The sequence below is a fragment of the Pinus tabuliformis genome, chromosome 5_1 (assembly GCF_031772625.1).
Source record: "Pinus tabuliformis cultivar Carrire ecotype Pingquan chromosome 5_1, CPIR1, whole genome shotgun sequence".
NCBI classification, from domain to species: Eukaryota; Viridiplantae; Streptophyta; class Pinopsida; order Pinales; family Pinaceae; genus Pinus; species Pinus tabuliformis.
The window spans coordinates 5519625-5538561 of record NC_142305.1 but is presented as its reverse complement, the minus strand read 5'-3'; the positions used below and the strand labels follow the sequence as shown (position 1 = coordinate 5538561).

Here is an 18937-nt window from a genome sequence, read left to right as displayed (position 1 = left end):
TTCCAACCCATTGACCACCAATTAGAGGTTTTCAATCAATGAGCCAATCCCAGGAACCTCAAGGGAGGTTTTCACTTGCTATTTTATTTTTTCCTCTTGTTTTTTCATTTTCATTTCTTTTTTCTATCCTACTCTACTTGAAAAAAACAAAATCTCTTTCAAGTATAGGAATATTTCCAATGGAGCCATGTGCACATCAAGATGACAAATAAACTCATGTGTAGGCTCAAAACATATGCTTTGAAATGTACCTTAATATTAGGGACCACCTGTTTTGAATTTGATGATATCAAGCTCTATTGAAGAAGAGAGTGATGCTCAATCTTGTTGATTTTCTGGAACCAAACCTCAATATAGCTTTGATTCCCTTGGGTCACTTGCTCATTTGGATCATTCTTCATGTCTTCTTTTTCTATGCCATTCAAATATTCTACTATTTGTATTTATTCTCTTGAACACATAGAGGATCTGATGGTAAACATGATGGAACTTTCTCAATCTCATGTGAATCTTCTATTTCTGAATGTTGTCCTTCAATGAAATCAAGAGAATCCATTTTCTGCAATACTCTTCCTAATCTAAGATGAATACCATTTAGATCAAGAGGAGTTGTTTGGAAGTATTGTACCTCAACATTGTAAGTGGGATGAGCTACTTCCTTGTGTGGGTTTGGAAATTGTGGTACAAATAGTTGAGTGGGAGTGGATCTTTGAGATGGATGTGGTTGAGGCTGTGGTTGTGGTGGAGGTGGATGGTAGGGATAACATGGAGTTGGGTATGGAGGATAACATTGAGGATATTATGGATTGCTCCCATAAGTTCCTTGCGAATCTTGTTGCCAATATTGGTTTTGGGGTTGAGATGGCCAAGGTTGCTAAGGAAAGAGTGTGTTCCAATTACTTTGAGATGGATGTGCATAAGCTTGAAATTGTGAATTAGGTTTTTGCATCATATCAGGTTGACTAGGCTGCCATGGTCTTCTTGGAACTACATAACATAGTTGCTTTGGTGATTGACTTGCTCCATTTCCCTCTTGGTAAACTTCCTTCAACCTTGGTAATGATGGGAGATATTTAATAACATGTGATTCTGCATGGACAACACAAATATCATCATCTTCTTTTTGCTCATCTTGTATTCTTAACATTTCTACTTGTTTGCTTAGATTGCTAAGAATTTCTATTTTAAAGTTATCAAGCAAATTTCCAATTCCAACTTGAATTACTAATCTTGATGTTGATTTACTTACTCTTGATCTTCCTCTTGATATGCACTTGCATGTTTCATAAATTTCTTCAAATGATAATTGGTATACATCACCTCTACTCATGAGATCAAGGAGATCAATTCACTCATCCCTAATTGTTCTAAGTAAGAGGGCTTTTAGTGTTTCAAATCATAAATGATGTAAATTTTCTCTCTTAACATTATACATAAATTATCTATTAGATCCTCAAGGTTCTCATATTCTTTTTGAGGCATTCTAAAGATTTATTTTTTAATACCACGATCTTTATATTTTTCTAGAAATATCTTTTGCATATCATTCCATGATCTTATTGAATAGTCCCTAAAGTATTGAACCATTTAAGAGCTCTATCATTCAATGTTGTTGGAAACAATCTCAATTTTTGAGTGTTTAGTAAGTAACCATAAGATCTACAAAGGATTTCAAATTCAAAGAGAAAGGTTTTCGGATCCTCTGACCTCATACCATGGAAGTTGGGAAGGAAAGATGGAGGGATGTTCTTCATATGAACATTGATATTAGTATCTTGAATGGGAAATCCAAGAGGATCTTCCTCATTGTCATCATCTCCATCCATTTCTTCTACCTTCTCTGCCACCTCTTCTTCTTCTACCTGCAAAAGTGGATGGTGATGTGGTTCTTACTGCACCATGTGATCAAGTGGGGGGTTGTGGTATTGAAGAAAGTTTTTTGTTTTTATGAGTTTTTTTTGAATGAAAATGCTAATGCAATTCAAATTATGTTTTTGAAATGAAAGATGGCTAATGCAAAAATTTTGTGTTTGTAGAAAGTAAAATAAATGAATCAACTATGTAAGAAAATAATGCATGCTTTGACGCCTCCTTGACAATGGCACCAAAAAGTGACGAGCTCCAATATTGCAACAAGAATGTTGTAACTCCCAAGGATACCAACTTAAATTATCAACCCGGGGTTCATACAAACTTAAGAGGTGTCAACACTATATGTGTAGCATGCAATGTGTCATTCTTTCATTGATCTAATGCAATGAAGTGAATATCATGAAATCAAACACTAACCTCATTGCATAATGTAAAAGTTGCATTGAAAACGAAACCTAGTCTATGGAATGGAAATAATAGTGATTGAAATAGAAATCCTAGCTTAAGAATAAAGAAAGTAAACTAATATAACATGCATGAAGGAAAGATAATGTAATCAATCACTGCATTCCAAAGAGGTTAGATCCATTCACTGAGTTCATTAGATACTTCATGTGGTAATCAAGGAAATCATTATTGGGCTATCTAACTCTTAAATCTGTCCATTAACCCAAATTGTTGAGATGTGTTGCAGGGGTAAAAAGGAAAATCCTAAGTGGTCTTTGGTCTTCCTCAATAATGGATTAGAGCGTAGGGGTCATTATTCAAGCCTAAGGGACAAAAACATAGCTTTTGGAGCAGATATGGTCAAGTTTACACGTGCTACAAGAGTGCTACAGGAGGTGCTACAAGAGGCCCTGTTTTTCTACATGAGTGAGATAACTTGTTGAACGCCCAAGTAAAACAAATGCAAATGAGATGTGAAATTTTTTATTATTAAGTAGGATTTTGTAGGAATCCATTCCAATTGGAATTGCTCCAAAATACCGCTGTTAACACGTGCTAAAAAACAGTAGAAAATTACTACTTTATAAACCAGAAATTCAAGAACTAGTGAGCTAGTTAATGCCTAACCAAATCAAGTGCAAATGCTATGGGGTAAATTTTGTTATTATATTGAATTTTTTATGATCCAATACAAGTGGAATTAACTCAAATGAAGCTCATTAACACATTCTAAAAAATAATATAAAATTACTACTATTTTGCTACAAGGGACTTCCAGAAATTCTAGATTTCTGAACTAGTAAACCAATCCAAGTAGCTCAATGATGAACATGACTTTTCAAAGTTGGTCTAAGGATGCATCATGCTTGTGATTATGTAAATAACCTGCAAAACAACTCACTTCAATCATTTAACTAGTATGACCTACAACAAAAGAAGCATGAATTAGAAATGCAGAAATAAAAGATGCAAGTGAAAAAGACATTCAAATGAAATAAATAAATTGTACAAGAGGGCTTTGAGGCTCCTGGGATGGAAAAACCAAAGGGTATTCATATTACTATGAAGGAAACCAAGCTTTAGAAGCTAAAAATGACACCAAACTTCCTTATTTGAATCAATCCAAGTACATCCCTGCTAGAAATGAAAGTGGAGTTGCTAAATAACAAGTTTTCTCCACAAGAAGACTAAGAAATACATGCATCTAGAGGAAAATTCGAATTGATACTTATATAAAGTGACAAGGAAGCATTTTCCTTGAAAGGAGGCAACTTCCCCACAAATATCCCTCAAAAAGTTGATATAGTTCCCAACACTAGGAATTTGCATTAAATGACAGGGAACACATTCCTAGATTTTCTCAACCACTGGAGCTCCAGAAAATTTTCAATAATCTCATCATATCGTGTTCATTTATTATAAAATATTGGTCCATCTTGTAGCAGGGAGCAAGTCTCTAGATTATCTCATCCTCTAAATCTTCATAATCATCCCAATATTCTACAAAATAAATACTATTAGGCACATAATAAGCAAGGATAAATCATATTCCTAAGGACCCATTAATATTATGAATTAACTCTATGATGTGCAAGTAAGGGGGTCAAATACATGTTTTAAGTGTCTATAAATAATCAAATGGGCCTAATAAAAGAGATAATTCAGGGGCCCATCACCAATGTTTCTTTAGTTTCTGTAGCACCTACATCAAATGTGAGATGTGCTCCTCCAGATATCACGTTATACCATTATATCATATAGATAGACAATAACAAATGGATCTATAAAAGGGAATACTATATCATTCATTAACCTCATAAACATAGTTGGTGCATTGCATTGGAAAAATGGCATGACTAACCACTCATACAAATTGCTTGGTTTTGAAGGCGGTCTTCCAAGTATCTTCTTCTTTGACTTGAACCTAGTGATATCCAGACTTTAAGTCCAGCTTGGTGAAGTATTTGGATTGCTGCAACTAATCCAACATATCATCTATCCTAGGAAGGGATTACTTGTTCTTGAGTGTATTTTTTTTTTAACGCCCTGTAATCAATACACATCCACTAAGTCCCATCCTTCTTTGGCACACTGATGATGGGTGACCCACATGTCAAGGTACTTTGTCAAATGACACTCTATTCTAGTATTTGTTGTAACTATTTCTTCACCTGAGTTGCTTCAATACTAAATTCTTGTATATCCCATTTTTTGGTAATGGGGAGTCCAACAATAGTTGAATCTCATGTTTGACTTCCCTCTTGGGCAGTAACCCTTTAGGATCTCGGAACACACCTTGCATGCCTGTAACAACTCTTCTAGTTTTTGTTTATGTTTGTTAATACACCCTTCCAGGGATGACTTTGATCTCATAGACTCTTTTAAAGACCGATTTTCTCTTAAAAACAATAAAACATACTTCTTGCTAGAATTATTTATTTTCTTGACTTGGTTGGCACTTATTAGTGAAAATTTGGATTTGCCCTTGTGTGTGTTGATGGTGAAGGAATTTCCATCCTTTATGAAGCAATATTTGTTAGCTCTCCGCATGAATATTGCGCCTCATATGTACATATAGGGACTTCGAAATACCACTCAACATACATAAAGGGGAACTACATCTAGTTCTACTTCACTAATAAAATCAACACTGATAACAAATCCAATTTTGCACTATTTGGTTACCTTTATTTAAGCATCCTTATTTACCCATCCCAATAGTATGGGCTTAGATGATCATGAACTTTCAATCCCAACTTATTGACTATCTCTACTACAATGAGATTTTCCTATTATCCTAAGTCGAATATAGCCTCAATATTTGTCTTCTTGACATGTATCTTTATATGGAAGAGTGATCTTTTCATTTTCTTCCTATTGCTGAAGGCTACTCAAATTTCCTGACTTCTCCATTGATGTACAAATGAAATTCTCATCCATGCCTAAGAAACTTTGCACTTAGTTTCTCGAATTAATGGCCATGATATTCTTCTTCTTAGCATATTTATTTTTGTTCTTTAGATTAAGCTTTGGATATGACTTCCAACATTTATTCTCCATGTGACTATAAATATTATAGTGATTGCAAGGATCTTTGCACTATTGTGTTGTGGCTACTGCCTTTTTGTCCTTTCCCCCTTTCCACTTCTTTTTGCCCTCCTTGGAAGCTTCTTGGTTCTCTTTTTGCATTGATCCATTGACTTCCCTTTCTTTTGTTTTGTGTTTTCTAGGTATTGTGTCTACACACAAGCCTCATCCACTAATATGGGATTGCACAACATCACTTCTTTCCGCAGATGGAAGTGTAGACCTCTAAGATGATTGAGGAGTACAACTGGGTTCTTTAGGGAGATACCCAACATTATGGCCATCTTTATAATTCTATGGTGTACTCTTATACACTCTACCCCTGCTTTTGCTTGAAGTAATGCCACAGAATCCATTGTTCCTCTAGATACGAAACATGGAAAAATTATGAATTTATGAGGGTTTTGAAATCCTCCATCATAGTCGCTAAAGGATATCTCTCCAACCTCAGGGTCTTCATGTGGCTTTCCCACCAGTTCAAGGCATGGCCCTCTAATTTCAGCCAAGAAAATGAAATCTTATGTTCGTCCTCTATATGATAAAAATGAAAATAAACTTCTAATTGTTGCAACCAATGATTTAACTTCAGAGCGTTACTCTTGCCTTGATATGGCTCGATGTCAACCTTTGCTTCCATTTTGAATAGTGATTGTGAATGGTTGACGATACTTGAGTTGGGTTGATCCTTTTCAGGTTTTTTTCTTAGATTTCCTCTATGGTTATTCTTGATATGTTGATTTCCCCTCTAATATGACCTCCATATTAGAACCTCCATCTTCTTTGAATAAATCGAGCTTATTAGTCAGGGCGGCCATGTAGAGGCCCACATTATGGTTTATATCTATGATTTATGCTTCCAGGCTTAGTGGTATGCTGAGGGTTATTAATAGATTCATTGACTATAACTAGGGTATTGTGACTTTTGGCTTAATCGATCTAGATCCCCTATAACTCCTCACAATATACATAAAGAAACCTACTCTAATACTAATATGATGCATAACTTGTCATGGATTTTCCATTAGGCAATTCATCACAACATATTTACTAAAATATATTAGAAAATCCAAAATCTACACTATGAGGGTTTATTTCTCATTAGATTTTTGGATCTGTTAATTACTATTTATTGCATGTGCATGTAAATTATAATTATGCATAAAATAGAAAACATCAAAATAAAACTCAAACTACAAATTAACACAAGATATAACTTGGAAAACCCTTTCAGGAGAAAACCTAGTTGGAATGTGAGGCTACTCTACTCTCTTTCTTTGAATGGAAAATGGATGCAAGTACAACGAAGTGAGGCTTGTGGCCCATTGGATGCTACAATGCACAAACCCTATTTTTTTTTCTCTTGTTATCCACTCTTGGCTACTCTGCTCATCTATGGAACAAATGAACTTGAATAGAATGGAACCCCTTGTCTACTTGTGGTTGGTTATAACACAACCCAATACCTTATTAGCGGTTAAGTTTGACTCCTCCAGTTCTTAACTAGAGCTACAATGTGGACTCTTTTGGAGTCTTCTTCATCATGATCATGTGGCTAGCCCATTTTCCATAAATAATGGGGGTTGACGTGGCATCCTCTTGAATTATGGTGGTCAAAACAACAAGGTTAACTTTCGGGTGGCATAAATTTTGCATACAGACTCCCATTGAGGCGATTCTTACGTCATTGGAAAGGTATCTGTGTGTAGAATAGCAAAAAAAGGTGCAACAATTAAGTGGAAAAGTTTTAACCCCCTCCAAAAATGCGTTTGACGTCTCAAACTATTCTAGATCCCAATTTACCAAATGAGTTCCTGCTAGTAAAAATGGTCATGTGAGCTGATTCCTCCACTTTTTCCACTCTAAAAGCTTCAATAAGGATGAAAAACAATATAATTATGCACTCCATATTACTTTTAAGCTTGGAGATTTACTAAGTATGCCAAGCTTATGGTCAATATAACTTACCCTGACACAAATCAATCTATCTTTATGGTCGAGTATCTTTCCTAACCTTTTTTCTTGTATGAGATAAGTTGTTTCAATTTATGACTTATTTTTTAGTTCTTCTTTTACTATTGCTAGTGTGTCCTAATCTTTCTTCTCTTATATACCAATGATTTTAAAGGCTCTTTTATTATGCTTATGATCCAATTCAATTAGCTTATTCATTTTCTCTTTGATGCATTTGATGTCTAATTTATTTTTCATACAATCTAGGGCCAAACTATTATTTAGTTTTTCTTTAAACTATTTAATCTCATCCTTCAAGGTACAATTTTCTTCAACCATTGATTGTAACCTAGCTTCCATTTTTTGTAAATGAGTTTTAAACCCTAATATTTTATTCTCTAGCTTCTCTGCTAACTATTTGTGTTTGTTATTGCCTCTAATTCTATTATATGTTTTGCTTCTCTTTCTTCTCTCAATTTTTCTAACGAATCTATATGATTATAAAGAATCTAAGGTGACTTTGTTGGAGGTGACTTTGTTGGGCCGCTCTTGGTAAGTTGAGGTTTTGGCATATGTAGTGAAGTGCTCATAATTAGAAGATTTAAAAATAAGAGGAAAAAAAGGGGAATTTATGCATGTTGCAATATGGCAATTTTGAGGTAAAAAATGAGTTTCGAAACGAAAATGTAGCAACAAAATCAATTTTCAAGATGATGATGTCATCCCCAAAGGTAAATATTTTTGGAGGGAAAAGAAGAAAACTATTTTTCTTAATTGTATTTTCAGCTTGTCTCCTTACAGGTTTACTCAAAATGTTGAGTGTATGCACTAGTTGGATGTATAATAAAATTCTAGATTGAACGAGTACAACATATGCAGAGTGGGTACTCATTGGATGCATAAATAAATTTTGCATTCAAATAGTGCCCACACTTGACATTTGAGTAAATCTATAAGGAGATAAATCAAAAAGACAATTTAAAAAAAAATTCTTTTTAGAATTCATAAGTCTTATTTTATTATTTTCCTTAGGAGACCCATTTTAGACCCCCAAAAATTCCCCTAATTATTATGAATGGTCGAGTGCAACTCTTTCTCCAGAGAGAGAGTCCCTAGATCGCAGAGTTCATAGTATCACCAGATAGAGAGGGAGGGGTTGTAGACCACAAAGTTTACTGTATCCTTTCAGAACATAAACTTCAATGTATCATTATAGAACATAAACTTTAATGTATCACCACAAACCACTATATATCATTGTAGATCTATGTTGAGGAAACAAAGTATAAGATTAACCATTGTAGAGAGAGACCAAAGACCACTATGTATCAATGTAACAAGAAAACAAAAGTATAAGAAGAAATCACAAACTGTTATATATCACTATGTGTGTCATCCTAGGAAACAAAATGATCACAAGAGAGTGAGGGAGATCACAAATGACTATGCGCCATCATAGATTTGTGCTGAAGATTAATCACTAGAGAGAGGTTTGTGCCAAGATTACTATAGACTTGTGCTAAAGATTGAGAGATTCGTGCCAAGATTACTATAGACTTGTGCTAAAGATTGATTACTACAAAACCATGTTGAAGATCACTGCAAAACCATTAATTCAATTATATTACATTCAATTAAGCTATACATCTCCATAGATCGCTATTGAAAATCACCACAAATTCGTTCATTCAATTCTATTATATATAATAATTTTCTTATTATATATATATATATATATATATATTTTTTTTTTCTCATTGATTTAAAATCCAATTATAAATTTATAACAATTATTTAAATGGTAGGTATTAATGGTTAGATTTTATATTTTGGTAGGTATTAATGGTTAGATTTTATATTTCAAAAAGTAAAAGAGATTCCAAAAAATTGCAACTATTTATACATTAAAAAAAAGTAATTTAAATAATACTAAACTATGTTTTTCACTTTTTTCAATATATCTTCTAATAAATTTTATTTATTCTGATTTTATATGAGATGGGTTTAAATATTTTAAATTTTAAATTATATGGATGATACGATTATTTTTTTATAATAATTAAAAAAAACAATTATATCATCAATATAATTAAAAATTTAAACCCATCCCATATAAAATTATAATTTCATCACATTCCAATTTCAGATTTTAAGTATTGCAAGTCCATTCAAACTTTCACAAAATGATTGTGATTGATATTAAACTCTGTTATAAATATAGTAATAATGTATAAGTAATAAAACCACCTTAAAAGAACAAAACGACACATAGACCTAGGGAATATGCTCTTGACCCTTAGGGTTTAGGGCTGCACAGAGACTTATTATACCTTTTCGAGCTGAGGAAGAGACAATTTCCGGAATCTTTCATACAAATTTCAACTATAAAAGGACATGTATGATCCCTGCCTTCATACGCTGTCCCATATGCTTCCCAGGTTGGCCGCTCTGCTAGTCCAGCACACCTGCCCGAGCGGTGCTCTGCTGCGAAATTAATTGCAGATCTGTGCTGTTCCTACTCGCCTCCCCAGGCTAACCCCGCAGCCACTGCTATCGACCCTCCAAACGACTACGACCCAGTTTTTTGTTCTAAAAATTATTTATCCGGCAACGGTTCTGAGCAAATCCAGGTTGATCGTGCCTTAGTTGCTCCCCGATTTCGGCCAATAGATACCTTGGCAGGTATCCAGCACTGTTAGCGAACTATCACAGGTAAAAAATGAGAAAAGGGCAAAATCTGTTTTTATTTTAAAGCAAATGTGATGCTGCGTATATAATTGTTTTGCCGATTTATAGAGTAACTCATGGTTTTTTGAATCACCCAATTGTGTGCATTTTGTTCCTGGTGTTTTCTCTGTTTGGAAATGACTCACTGATTAACTGTAGATTAATTGACAATTTTTGGGAACATAGGGTCATTAATTGGCAAATTTTGCAATTGCAACGTAGGATTACTAATCTGCAATTTTTGCAAGACGATGACATTAGTTGAATAGAGGCCTTGCAAAAAGCCTAAAGCTGATATTTATGCTTATAGTCCAATGATTGTTGAAAATGGGACAGGCTAGAAATCAAACTCAGAACTTGCCTCTGGCCAGTAGGCTGATCTACCAGTTATCTACGTTCTCCCTTCAGATAGGAAACCCTTATGGATTTGATGTCAATGTGTGGATTGCTATTTCCAATCACAAGTAGACATGCCACTGTAGGGCAAATGGAAGAAGCCTGCTATGCCGTTTTCAAAAGCCAAGAAAAGTATATAGAATCTCCTTTTATCCTTTACTGAATCTGATAAATGGATTTTGTGGAATTGGCAACTCTGAGAAGATTCATCCTTTTTCTTCCGAGCTTAAGAACAGTAATAATTGGCCTATTGAGAAACCCCGCTCCAAATCAATTAGGGCATGCGATCTGGAGGTTTGGATTAGGATGCAGCTAAGAAACTGTAGATGATATGGAAGTAAGGGGTCTATCTCCTAACTATTACCCTTGAAGTCTTGTTCCTTGAATAAAATAAAATAGAAGAGGCATTGCAAACAGAAGTTGGTGGCAATGAGACATAGTAGAAATGCATGCATCTTTGTGTCTATGAGCAAGTTGCTTCTGTGGCGTTTGATGCTGAGATGCAAGTGCAACAGATAACTTAGCCATTGAAGAACTTGGCAGAACTCCGGCATTTGATGCCGAGATACATATGCAACAGAGAAGTTCCATTGGAATAACTTGGCCCAACTCTGGAATTTTCAAATGTATCATTATTGACTCTTTCCACATGGAAAATCTTTTTTCAAACATAATTCCATGTTTATCAGGCACCCGCATTGCCATGTTTATTAGGCATCCACTTTCTCACATTGGCTTTGGTGAGCCACCCCAGCCAATTACAGCATGTCATTTTGTTTTTGGGTTGAGCCGTTTGGAAATTCCTTTTTTATTTAACACTCGTATTCTCTAATAATGTTGACTAGGTTGAGCACTTCAATTTCAAAATGTTGACCAACCACAAGTTGTGCTTGTTTGAAACTTGCAAGCCTTGCCCTGAGGTGTCATACGTTTGAAAAGCTCGTATGAAAAGCTTAATTGAGTCAAGATGATGTGCACTTAGAAATGCGTACGGCCAATAGAAAATTAACCAATTTAATGCATGCAAACAATGTTTTCTTTTTTCATGGTAATTTCAGATGTACGGCCAATAGAAAATTAACCAATTTAATGCATGCAAACAATGTTTTCCTTTTCATGCTAATTTCAGATTATTTTTTCAAAGAAGGGAAAAAAAAATGAGGCCCATAAGTGTAATTGCAATTAAGACTGCAAGATTTTATGGTCTTGGTGAAGAAGGCTATATTTCATTGTAATGTAGATCTATCCTAGTGAAATGGTGGAGTCAAGTTTATTTTTTAACCTGTGAAATTATCTGTTCTTCCTTCCTAGTTAATTGTATGGTGACACAAATGTTGTTTCACATCATATGTGATGCCCTTCTGAGTCCTGACCATATACTTCTGAAAAATGCCCTCAAACTGCTGAATATGGATTAGGCATAATCATATACTTATGATATTACTTTCTTTAATTAGAGGTTCCTTTTCGAAGATGACTCTTCATCTCATTTTTCTCTAATTTTAGTTTTAACTATTATTTCACTAGCTAACCTCGTGATTGAGTAAATATTCATTTAGAGGGATTGATATAAGCTAAAAGGATAAGCTTTATTTTAGTAGCTGTTATGTTTACCATACAGAGGAAGACTGCATTTTCTAGATCATTTAGTTTACTTTTAGGCTCCTTACTGATATTAAATTTGGTTACCATCTTTTGAGTTTTCCAGGCAGTAAGACATGGCGGCTACAACTTTTGCCAGTCAAGCTCTTTTCCAAATTTCTTGTGCTTCAGCTACCCCTAGAACAAGGATTAATGTATCCCAGAGGAGTTCCGTGTGCTTGAAACCATTTGGGAGTATCACCAGGGCCTTTGGTCTGAAGGCAAGTGAGGCTCGTTTCACAATGGCAACGCATAAGGTGAAGCTGATAATGCCTGATGGTGTTGAAAGTGAATTTGATGCTCCAGATGACGTTTACATTCTGGATTCTGCTGAGAATGCAGGCTTGGAACTTCCATACTCTTGCCGTGCAGGTGCATGTTCTACATGTGCAGGGAAAGTTGAAAAGGGATCAGTGGATCAGTCCGATCAATCATTTCTTGATGATAAACAAATGGAGGCTGGTTATGTGTTAACTTGTGTGTCCTATCCTACTTCGGACTGTGTGATTCAGACCCACAAGGAAGGTGAGCTATATTGATGAATATATGGTTACCAGTTGAATTTGTTCTCGGGCTATATCTTTTGCCAAGATATGGAATTGTACGCGAGATGATTATGCAGCATCCGCAGTCATGATATTTGTCTTTAAGGTAGGTAGGCCGTATGCATGAGTGAACTGTGAGTTTTTTCACTGATGTTAACAAAGTAGTTTTTATGTTAGCACTGTTTTTGCTGAAGATCCAAATAATGTTACATTGAGGAACTTATGGGCTCTTGACATGGATATATTGGCAGTCAAGGGTGCTGCCCGTGTGTTTGTGTGCTTGTATGCCCCATTTTCTTGTTTAAGTTGGACATGATGATTGGGATTTTTGCAAAATAATGTAGGTCTTATGTTAAAATTGTTCTGTTTGAGATTCTGGACAATGACGTATGGAGGGATTTATGGGCTTTTGACACAACTTTATAGGCAGTCAAGGTTGCTACCAGTCCGTTTGTATGCTTTTGCCCCATTTTTTTCTTTTATTTAGGACATCATCAAGAGTACACTTTTAGATTGATAGATAAAGACGCAAAGACACTTTTAGATTGATAGATAAAGATGCAAAGACACTACTGCCAAACGTGATTTCATCCTTAAAGGAGGATTGTAGGATGTAGTCGAAATATATATGCATCACAATGGTATTCCCAAATAGCTGGACCTGTTTGTGGTTAAGGCTACAACATCTGAAATAACAGTTTGAGATTGTGTATATGCTATTGTATGTCTTGGCGAAGCAAACGCCAAACCTGCAATTTTGTAGTTCAAATTAGTTGCTTGATTTGTGGGATTGGGATGTGTCTTTTATGATTTATCAGTGTGAGGAAGGAAATTCAACATCTGAAATAACAATTTGAGATTGTGTATATGCTATTGTATGTCTTGGCTGCAATTTTGCAGTTCAAATTAGTTGCTTGATTCGTGGGATTGGGATGTGTCTTTTATCATTTATCAGTGTGAGGAATGAAATTCATAGAAGGATGGACAGAAAGTAGACATGTTTTTTGAGATGGATATCCACAAAGTGTGCATTTAATTTCTGAGGCTGATGGCTGTGGTTATTCAATGCTATACGATCTTTCTATTTGTCACTTACACTCATGCAGAGGAACTTCGTATTGAATTCCAAGGTTGAAAAAGTGTGCATGCACTGCAAATCTGGGTGTTCGTCTTGCTGCATTCCTTGGTCGCAATGTTTTTAGCATCTGAAGTCACTGATATAGATGACTGATTCAGGGAAAACATTAACTATTTAGGCGCTACTTGTACATGATTAGATATGGAGAAATTAAAGGTTAGATGATAATATAGTTTTTAATATTGTGAGTATAATTTATCTTTGAACTTGTGAAATAATAGTGGAAGCTTTCTTGGATTGATCAGATATGGAGAAATTAAAGGTAAGATGATAATATAGTTCTTAATATTGTGAGTATAATTTATCATTGAACTTGTGAAATAATTGTGGAAGCTTTCTTGGATTGAATGTTACTACTGCTTAGTTAATGCCATATATTTTGTAACCCTAGGAAACGACCTCTGGTTTCCTCAATTATAGCTTATTGTGGTTGCGTAATGTCAGGGCAGGGATGGGGTTTTGTCCGTACGAATATAACTGTTTGGATTGGCCTTTTCTACCAAAAATTGGCTGTTAATAGTATCTTTGAAATAAATGTTGTGGAGATTAGCTCTACATCAATGTTCAGAACAAACTCGGTTCATTCGCTTTGGAAGAAGGAAAGATTTGGGAACTTGTTCTTAAGCATTAATTGTACCCACATGTCTGTTGCTAGTGAAGGAAGGTGGCAGCACTCCTTGGTGTATACTTCAGAGGGGGAATGCTTAATTATGTTAGAAGGCTGGGACTGGGAGGAGGGGTTGCTCGGGTGGGTGTTATGTCTGTGGAAGATCTCTTGATTTGTGTTAGTAACTTGTCATTGGCCATTCTAACCATAATTTTTTGGTGGTAATGTTGAACAAACATTCAAGTGAACGGTCAACATTTTCTCAAACCATCAACACAAATTATAAAATATTTGAACATGTTTGAGATGAAAGGGTTGAGTAGCTTGTCTCAGGCTGGAGAAGTCTCACTGGCGAATTAGTTGGTTGCAGCGTTCCCTAGAAGTTTGATAAAAATAACATACTCGAGAGTGAATGCGAAATTAATTAAAAATTTAAGTGCCTCAAAAGTTGACTTCCGACATCATCATGGACATTCTTTGGAATCATAATTTGTGGTCTCCTTTAAGAAGGGAGACAATATTAACCCATTAAACCATATGTTTTGTAGTGCATTTAACCCATTATAGTGCATTGTGAAAGGAAGGCTTGTAATGCATTTAACCCATTATAGTGCATTGTGAAAGGAAGGCAAAACTGTTGTTGTTGTGTTTCTCATGACTAGGTGCATGTACTAATACTAAACTTTCACAATAGTATAAAAATATATTTGTTTGAGCTCACTTTGGCATTTTACTTATAAGAGCTCTCCAAGTACCATATTCTTGCCAAATTTTGAGCTTCTACAGTGACAATCTTGCTTATAGGGATAAACCTTAAGCTTCACAAGTTTTGAGGCATTTCCTCTCCCTTTGGCTTATCATGATTTGGGAAGAGTTCTCCTCTGCATTGTATCGCAACTTCAAAAATGTTCTCATTGTATCTTGAAGTTTTATGTCTTCCAATACATTGCATTTTGAAACTTTTGTTCATGTGACAAGGCTCTTGTTGTCATTATCACATTGTGATCATACTTCTTTTCACACTTGAAACTTTTTTCATTTGCATTGTGTTGTGACCATCAAAATTTTCATTCACATGACGACCTATCACTTTGCAATCCATCTTCTTATTGTGCCATAAACCATGCAATACACTGCAACATAGAAATTTTTTTAACATGCAATGTGCTGTTCCCTTTCTTTGTCATGAAGCATGAAAAGTTTTTTACTTGAGACAAGTTTATTGTGTAGATAAAAAGATTTCTCTCCTTGCAACACATCTCATGAGGGTTTTACATTTTGTTCATGCGTTGCATCATGTCGCACAACTTTTTTTTTGTGTGACTGAAGGCACCCTCCCTTCATTTTCTTCTCTTCTTACTCTTCTCTCTCTTATCTTTCTTTCCTTCTTGTGTCTCCATTCCTCTTATCCTTCATCTTCTTCCCTTGTCTCTTGCCTTTCTTTCCTTGGCACATCTTTGAAAACTTTGCACTTGTGATGTATGATGCTAGGACTTTTTGTTGGTGTGATGCATCACTCCTTAAAGTTTTTTGTTTTTTGTTTTTCTTTTCTCTTTGCATGTGATGACTTTCTCTTCATCCTTGGGCCACCATGTTGCAACCTCGAAAAAGTTCATGGGTGCAAGAACTTATGTTCTCATGCAATATGTAAATCGAGCCCTTTAATATTCATGACTTCCACCATGTTGCACAAAAAATAGTTTCGTGTGATAAAAGATGTTTCACATGGAATTAAACTTCATGTAATACACCCAAATTGTTGCCAAGCTTTCCCCATATAAATATTTCTAAGTTTCCTTGTTTGTAAGTTTCTTTGGTTGTAAAATTTTGAAGAATATTTTTCCAGATTTTCGTCCATAGTAAACATTTTGAATTGATGTTTTGAGTCCAAACCAGGGCCCATCATTAGGAGTAATTTGATGAGATGATAAGGTATAAATAGATAAAAAGAAAAGAAAATGAACTTTTCATCATTAGGAGTAATTTGATGAAAGGATAGATAAGATATAAATAGATAAAATGAAAAAAAATGAAATGGGTAAAACTTAAAAACCAAAATATAAAAGAAAATTGGTCAATTAATTAGAAAAATATAATAATGATAAGAAAGTTTATTAGGAAAATATAATAATAAAAGGAAGGTTTAATTAGTATATTGGTATTAATAATTGAAAATATAAATAAATAATTAAAATATTAACATTAATTAATAAATTATAAATCTAATTAGTTAATATATTACAATTAATTACTAACGTAATATTTTAAAATGATGTTAAAAGAATGAATATAATACTAATAATATTAATGTTAATAATATACTATAATAAATGAATAATATTTAAGTTAATAATGTACTAATATAATATTAATAATATTAAAGAAAACAATATATTATAATAAATGAATAATATTAAAGAAAACAATATATTATAATAAATGAATAATATTAAAGTTGATGATGATGATGGTTAATGTCCATTGAGACCAAACTTTGGTCTATCGGACCTAAAGAAACGAATTATTTAGTTTGATTTAAGATTTTATTCCTATGCTCAAAAAGCTTGGAGAGAAGCCTCCCGAGCTCACTGTAATCTTGACAACGTAAAAGGCTAGGAAGTTTAGTATTGCAACAAAGATTTTGAAACTGAGATCTAATGTAGTTGTATGCGGGGGACTCTAAGAGGAAGTGATTTTCATCCTCGATGTTCGTATTCTTACAGAGATGGGAGAACCTTTCCATCCATGGTGTTTTAGGAACTGCCCAACGACCTGTTTCACTATGGAGCTCATGAGAGTTCATTCTAATCTTGGCTATATTAATTTTCTTCTTTGAGCTAGTTAAAACAGAGAGATACTTTTGATCTTCTAGGGTGGGGTTGATGACCTCCTTATAATATCTTAATTTTCTTTTAGTTGCTAAATCTTTCTCACACCACATTTTTTCTTTGAACTTAGAAGTAACAATATTTTTAATATTATTAATGTTTTGCAATGCAACATTCTCGTCGATCTCTCAATTGTTTAACCAAACCCTGGTGTCTTTATACCAACCTCGTTTGAGCCTTAGGTGGTTTTGGCTGGAATTTAAAGCTAGCTTAGGAAGTCTACGGTCTCCTATTGAGTTTGTGCTTGTACAACAGAAGCCTAGTCATAGCTAGGCTCTTGATAGGGGAAAGACCCACTTCTATAAGGAGAATAGGATAGGGTGTGTTTCTTTTAATTTTGAGGTTATACGTTATAAAAAGCTTATGGATTTGCTCAATCTTTCTCCAGGATTCTCTAGAGATGCTACAACCCCAAACCTCGCATCCATATAAGATAACCGGAGTGACTAAAGTTTCAAAAAGAAACTTCTTTCTATCCCACATTATGAGGTTTGCCGTTTTACAATTATTTTCAAGACCAAAATAAGCTTTCCACCCCCCATTAATCCTTTTCTCAATGCTATAGTTTCAGTTGAGCTTGTGATGAATATCAATTCCTAAGTACTTGTAGGTAGACACTTCCTCCAAGTTACTATTGTCATAAGTAAAATTAGCATTAATCCTTTTCTCAATACTATAGTTTCAGTTGAGCTTGTGATGAATATCAATTCCTAAGTACTTGTAGGTAGACACTTCCTCCAAGTTACTATTGTCATATGTAAAATTAGTGTAAGTGTCCTTTTTGGATTTGATAATCATAACTTTTGTTTTGTCAGTGTTAACAATCATACCCATGGTAGAGCAGAAATCCTTAAGAAGTATATGTTACTTATCAAGATCAGATGGGCACCTTGCGAGAAGAACACTATCTTCAGCGTAGAGAAGAAGGATGATGACTATCCCAGTGAAAATCGTGCCAGCACATCCTACTTCCTCTAAACAACCTTCTAGCTTATCGATGTAAATGCCAAATAGGGTAGGGGAGAGGGGGCAACCTTGTTTAACTCCGATATTACACTTAATATATTTCGACCACCCCTCATTGCTCTTTAACTTGGCAATTACATTCTCGTATAACCTTATAGCGGCAACTCTCAACTCAAAAGGAACCTTTAGCTTTTCTAATATGTTTCAAAGGTTGTTTCTAGGAACCGTATCGAAAACCTTTCTAAAGTCCACAAAGCAACAAAAGAGATTGGATTTATCATTGCAACATTTCTCCACAATGATCCTAAGTGTAACGAGGTGGTCTGTTGTTGAGTACTACTTTCTAAAACTTGCCTGGCTTTTAGATGAATAATAGAACTAATTAATTAATATATACAATTAATTACTAACATAATATATTAGAATGATACTATAAGAATTAATTTAATACTAATATTAAAGTTAATAATATACTATAATAAATAAATAATATTAAAGTTAATAATGTACTAATATAATATTAATAATATTAAAGAAAATAACATACTATAATAAATGATTAATATTAAAGTTAATAATGCACTATTAATAATTTATATTTTAGTAACTATATTAGAATATCTTATAACATATTCTCTATTAATTAATTAATTAATTAAATGATTTATTTATT

At 34.2% G+C, this 18937-nt stretch overlaps 1 protein-coding gene across 1 annotated transcript; it reads left to right on the top strand.

Moving 5' to 3' along the window:
• Nucleotides 1-9694: 9694 nt before the first annotated feature.
• LOC149163264 (uncharacterized) lies at nucleotides 9695-13036 on the top strand. Its single transcript, XM_089431659.1, has 2 exons — nucleotides 9695-10068; nucleotides 12188-13036. Exon 2 carries the CDS (start codon nucleotides 12198-12200, stop codon nucleotides 12657-12659), a length of 462 nt encoding a protein of 153 aa, XP_089287785.1. The 5' UTR covers nucleotides 9695-10068; nucleotides 12188-12197; the 3' UTR covers nucleotides 12660-13036.
• Nucleotides 13037-18937: the final 5901 nt, after the last annotated feature.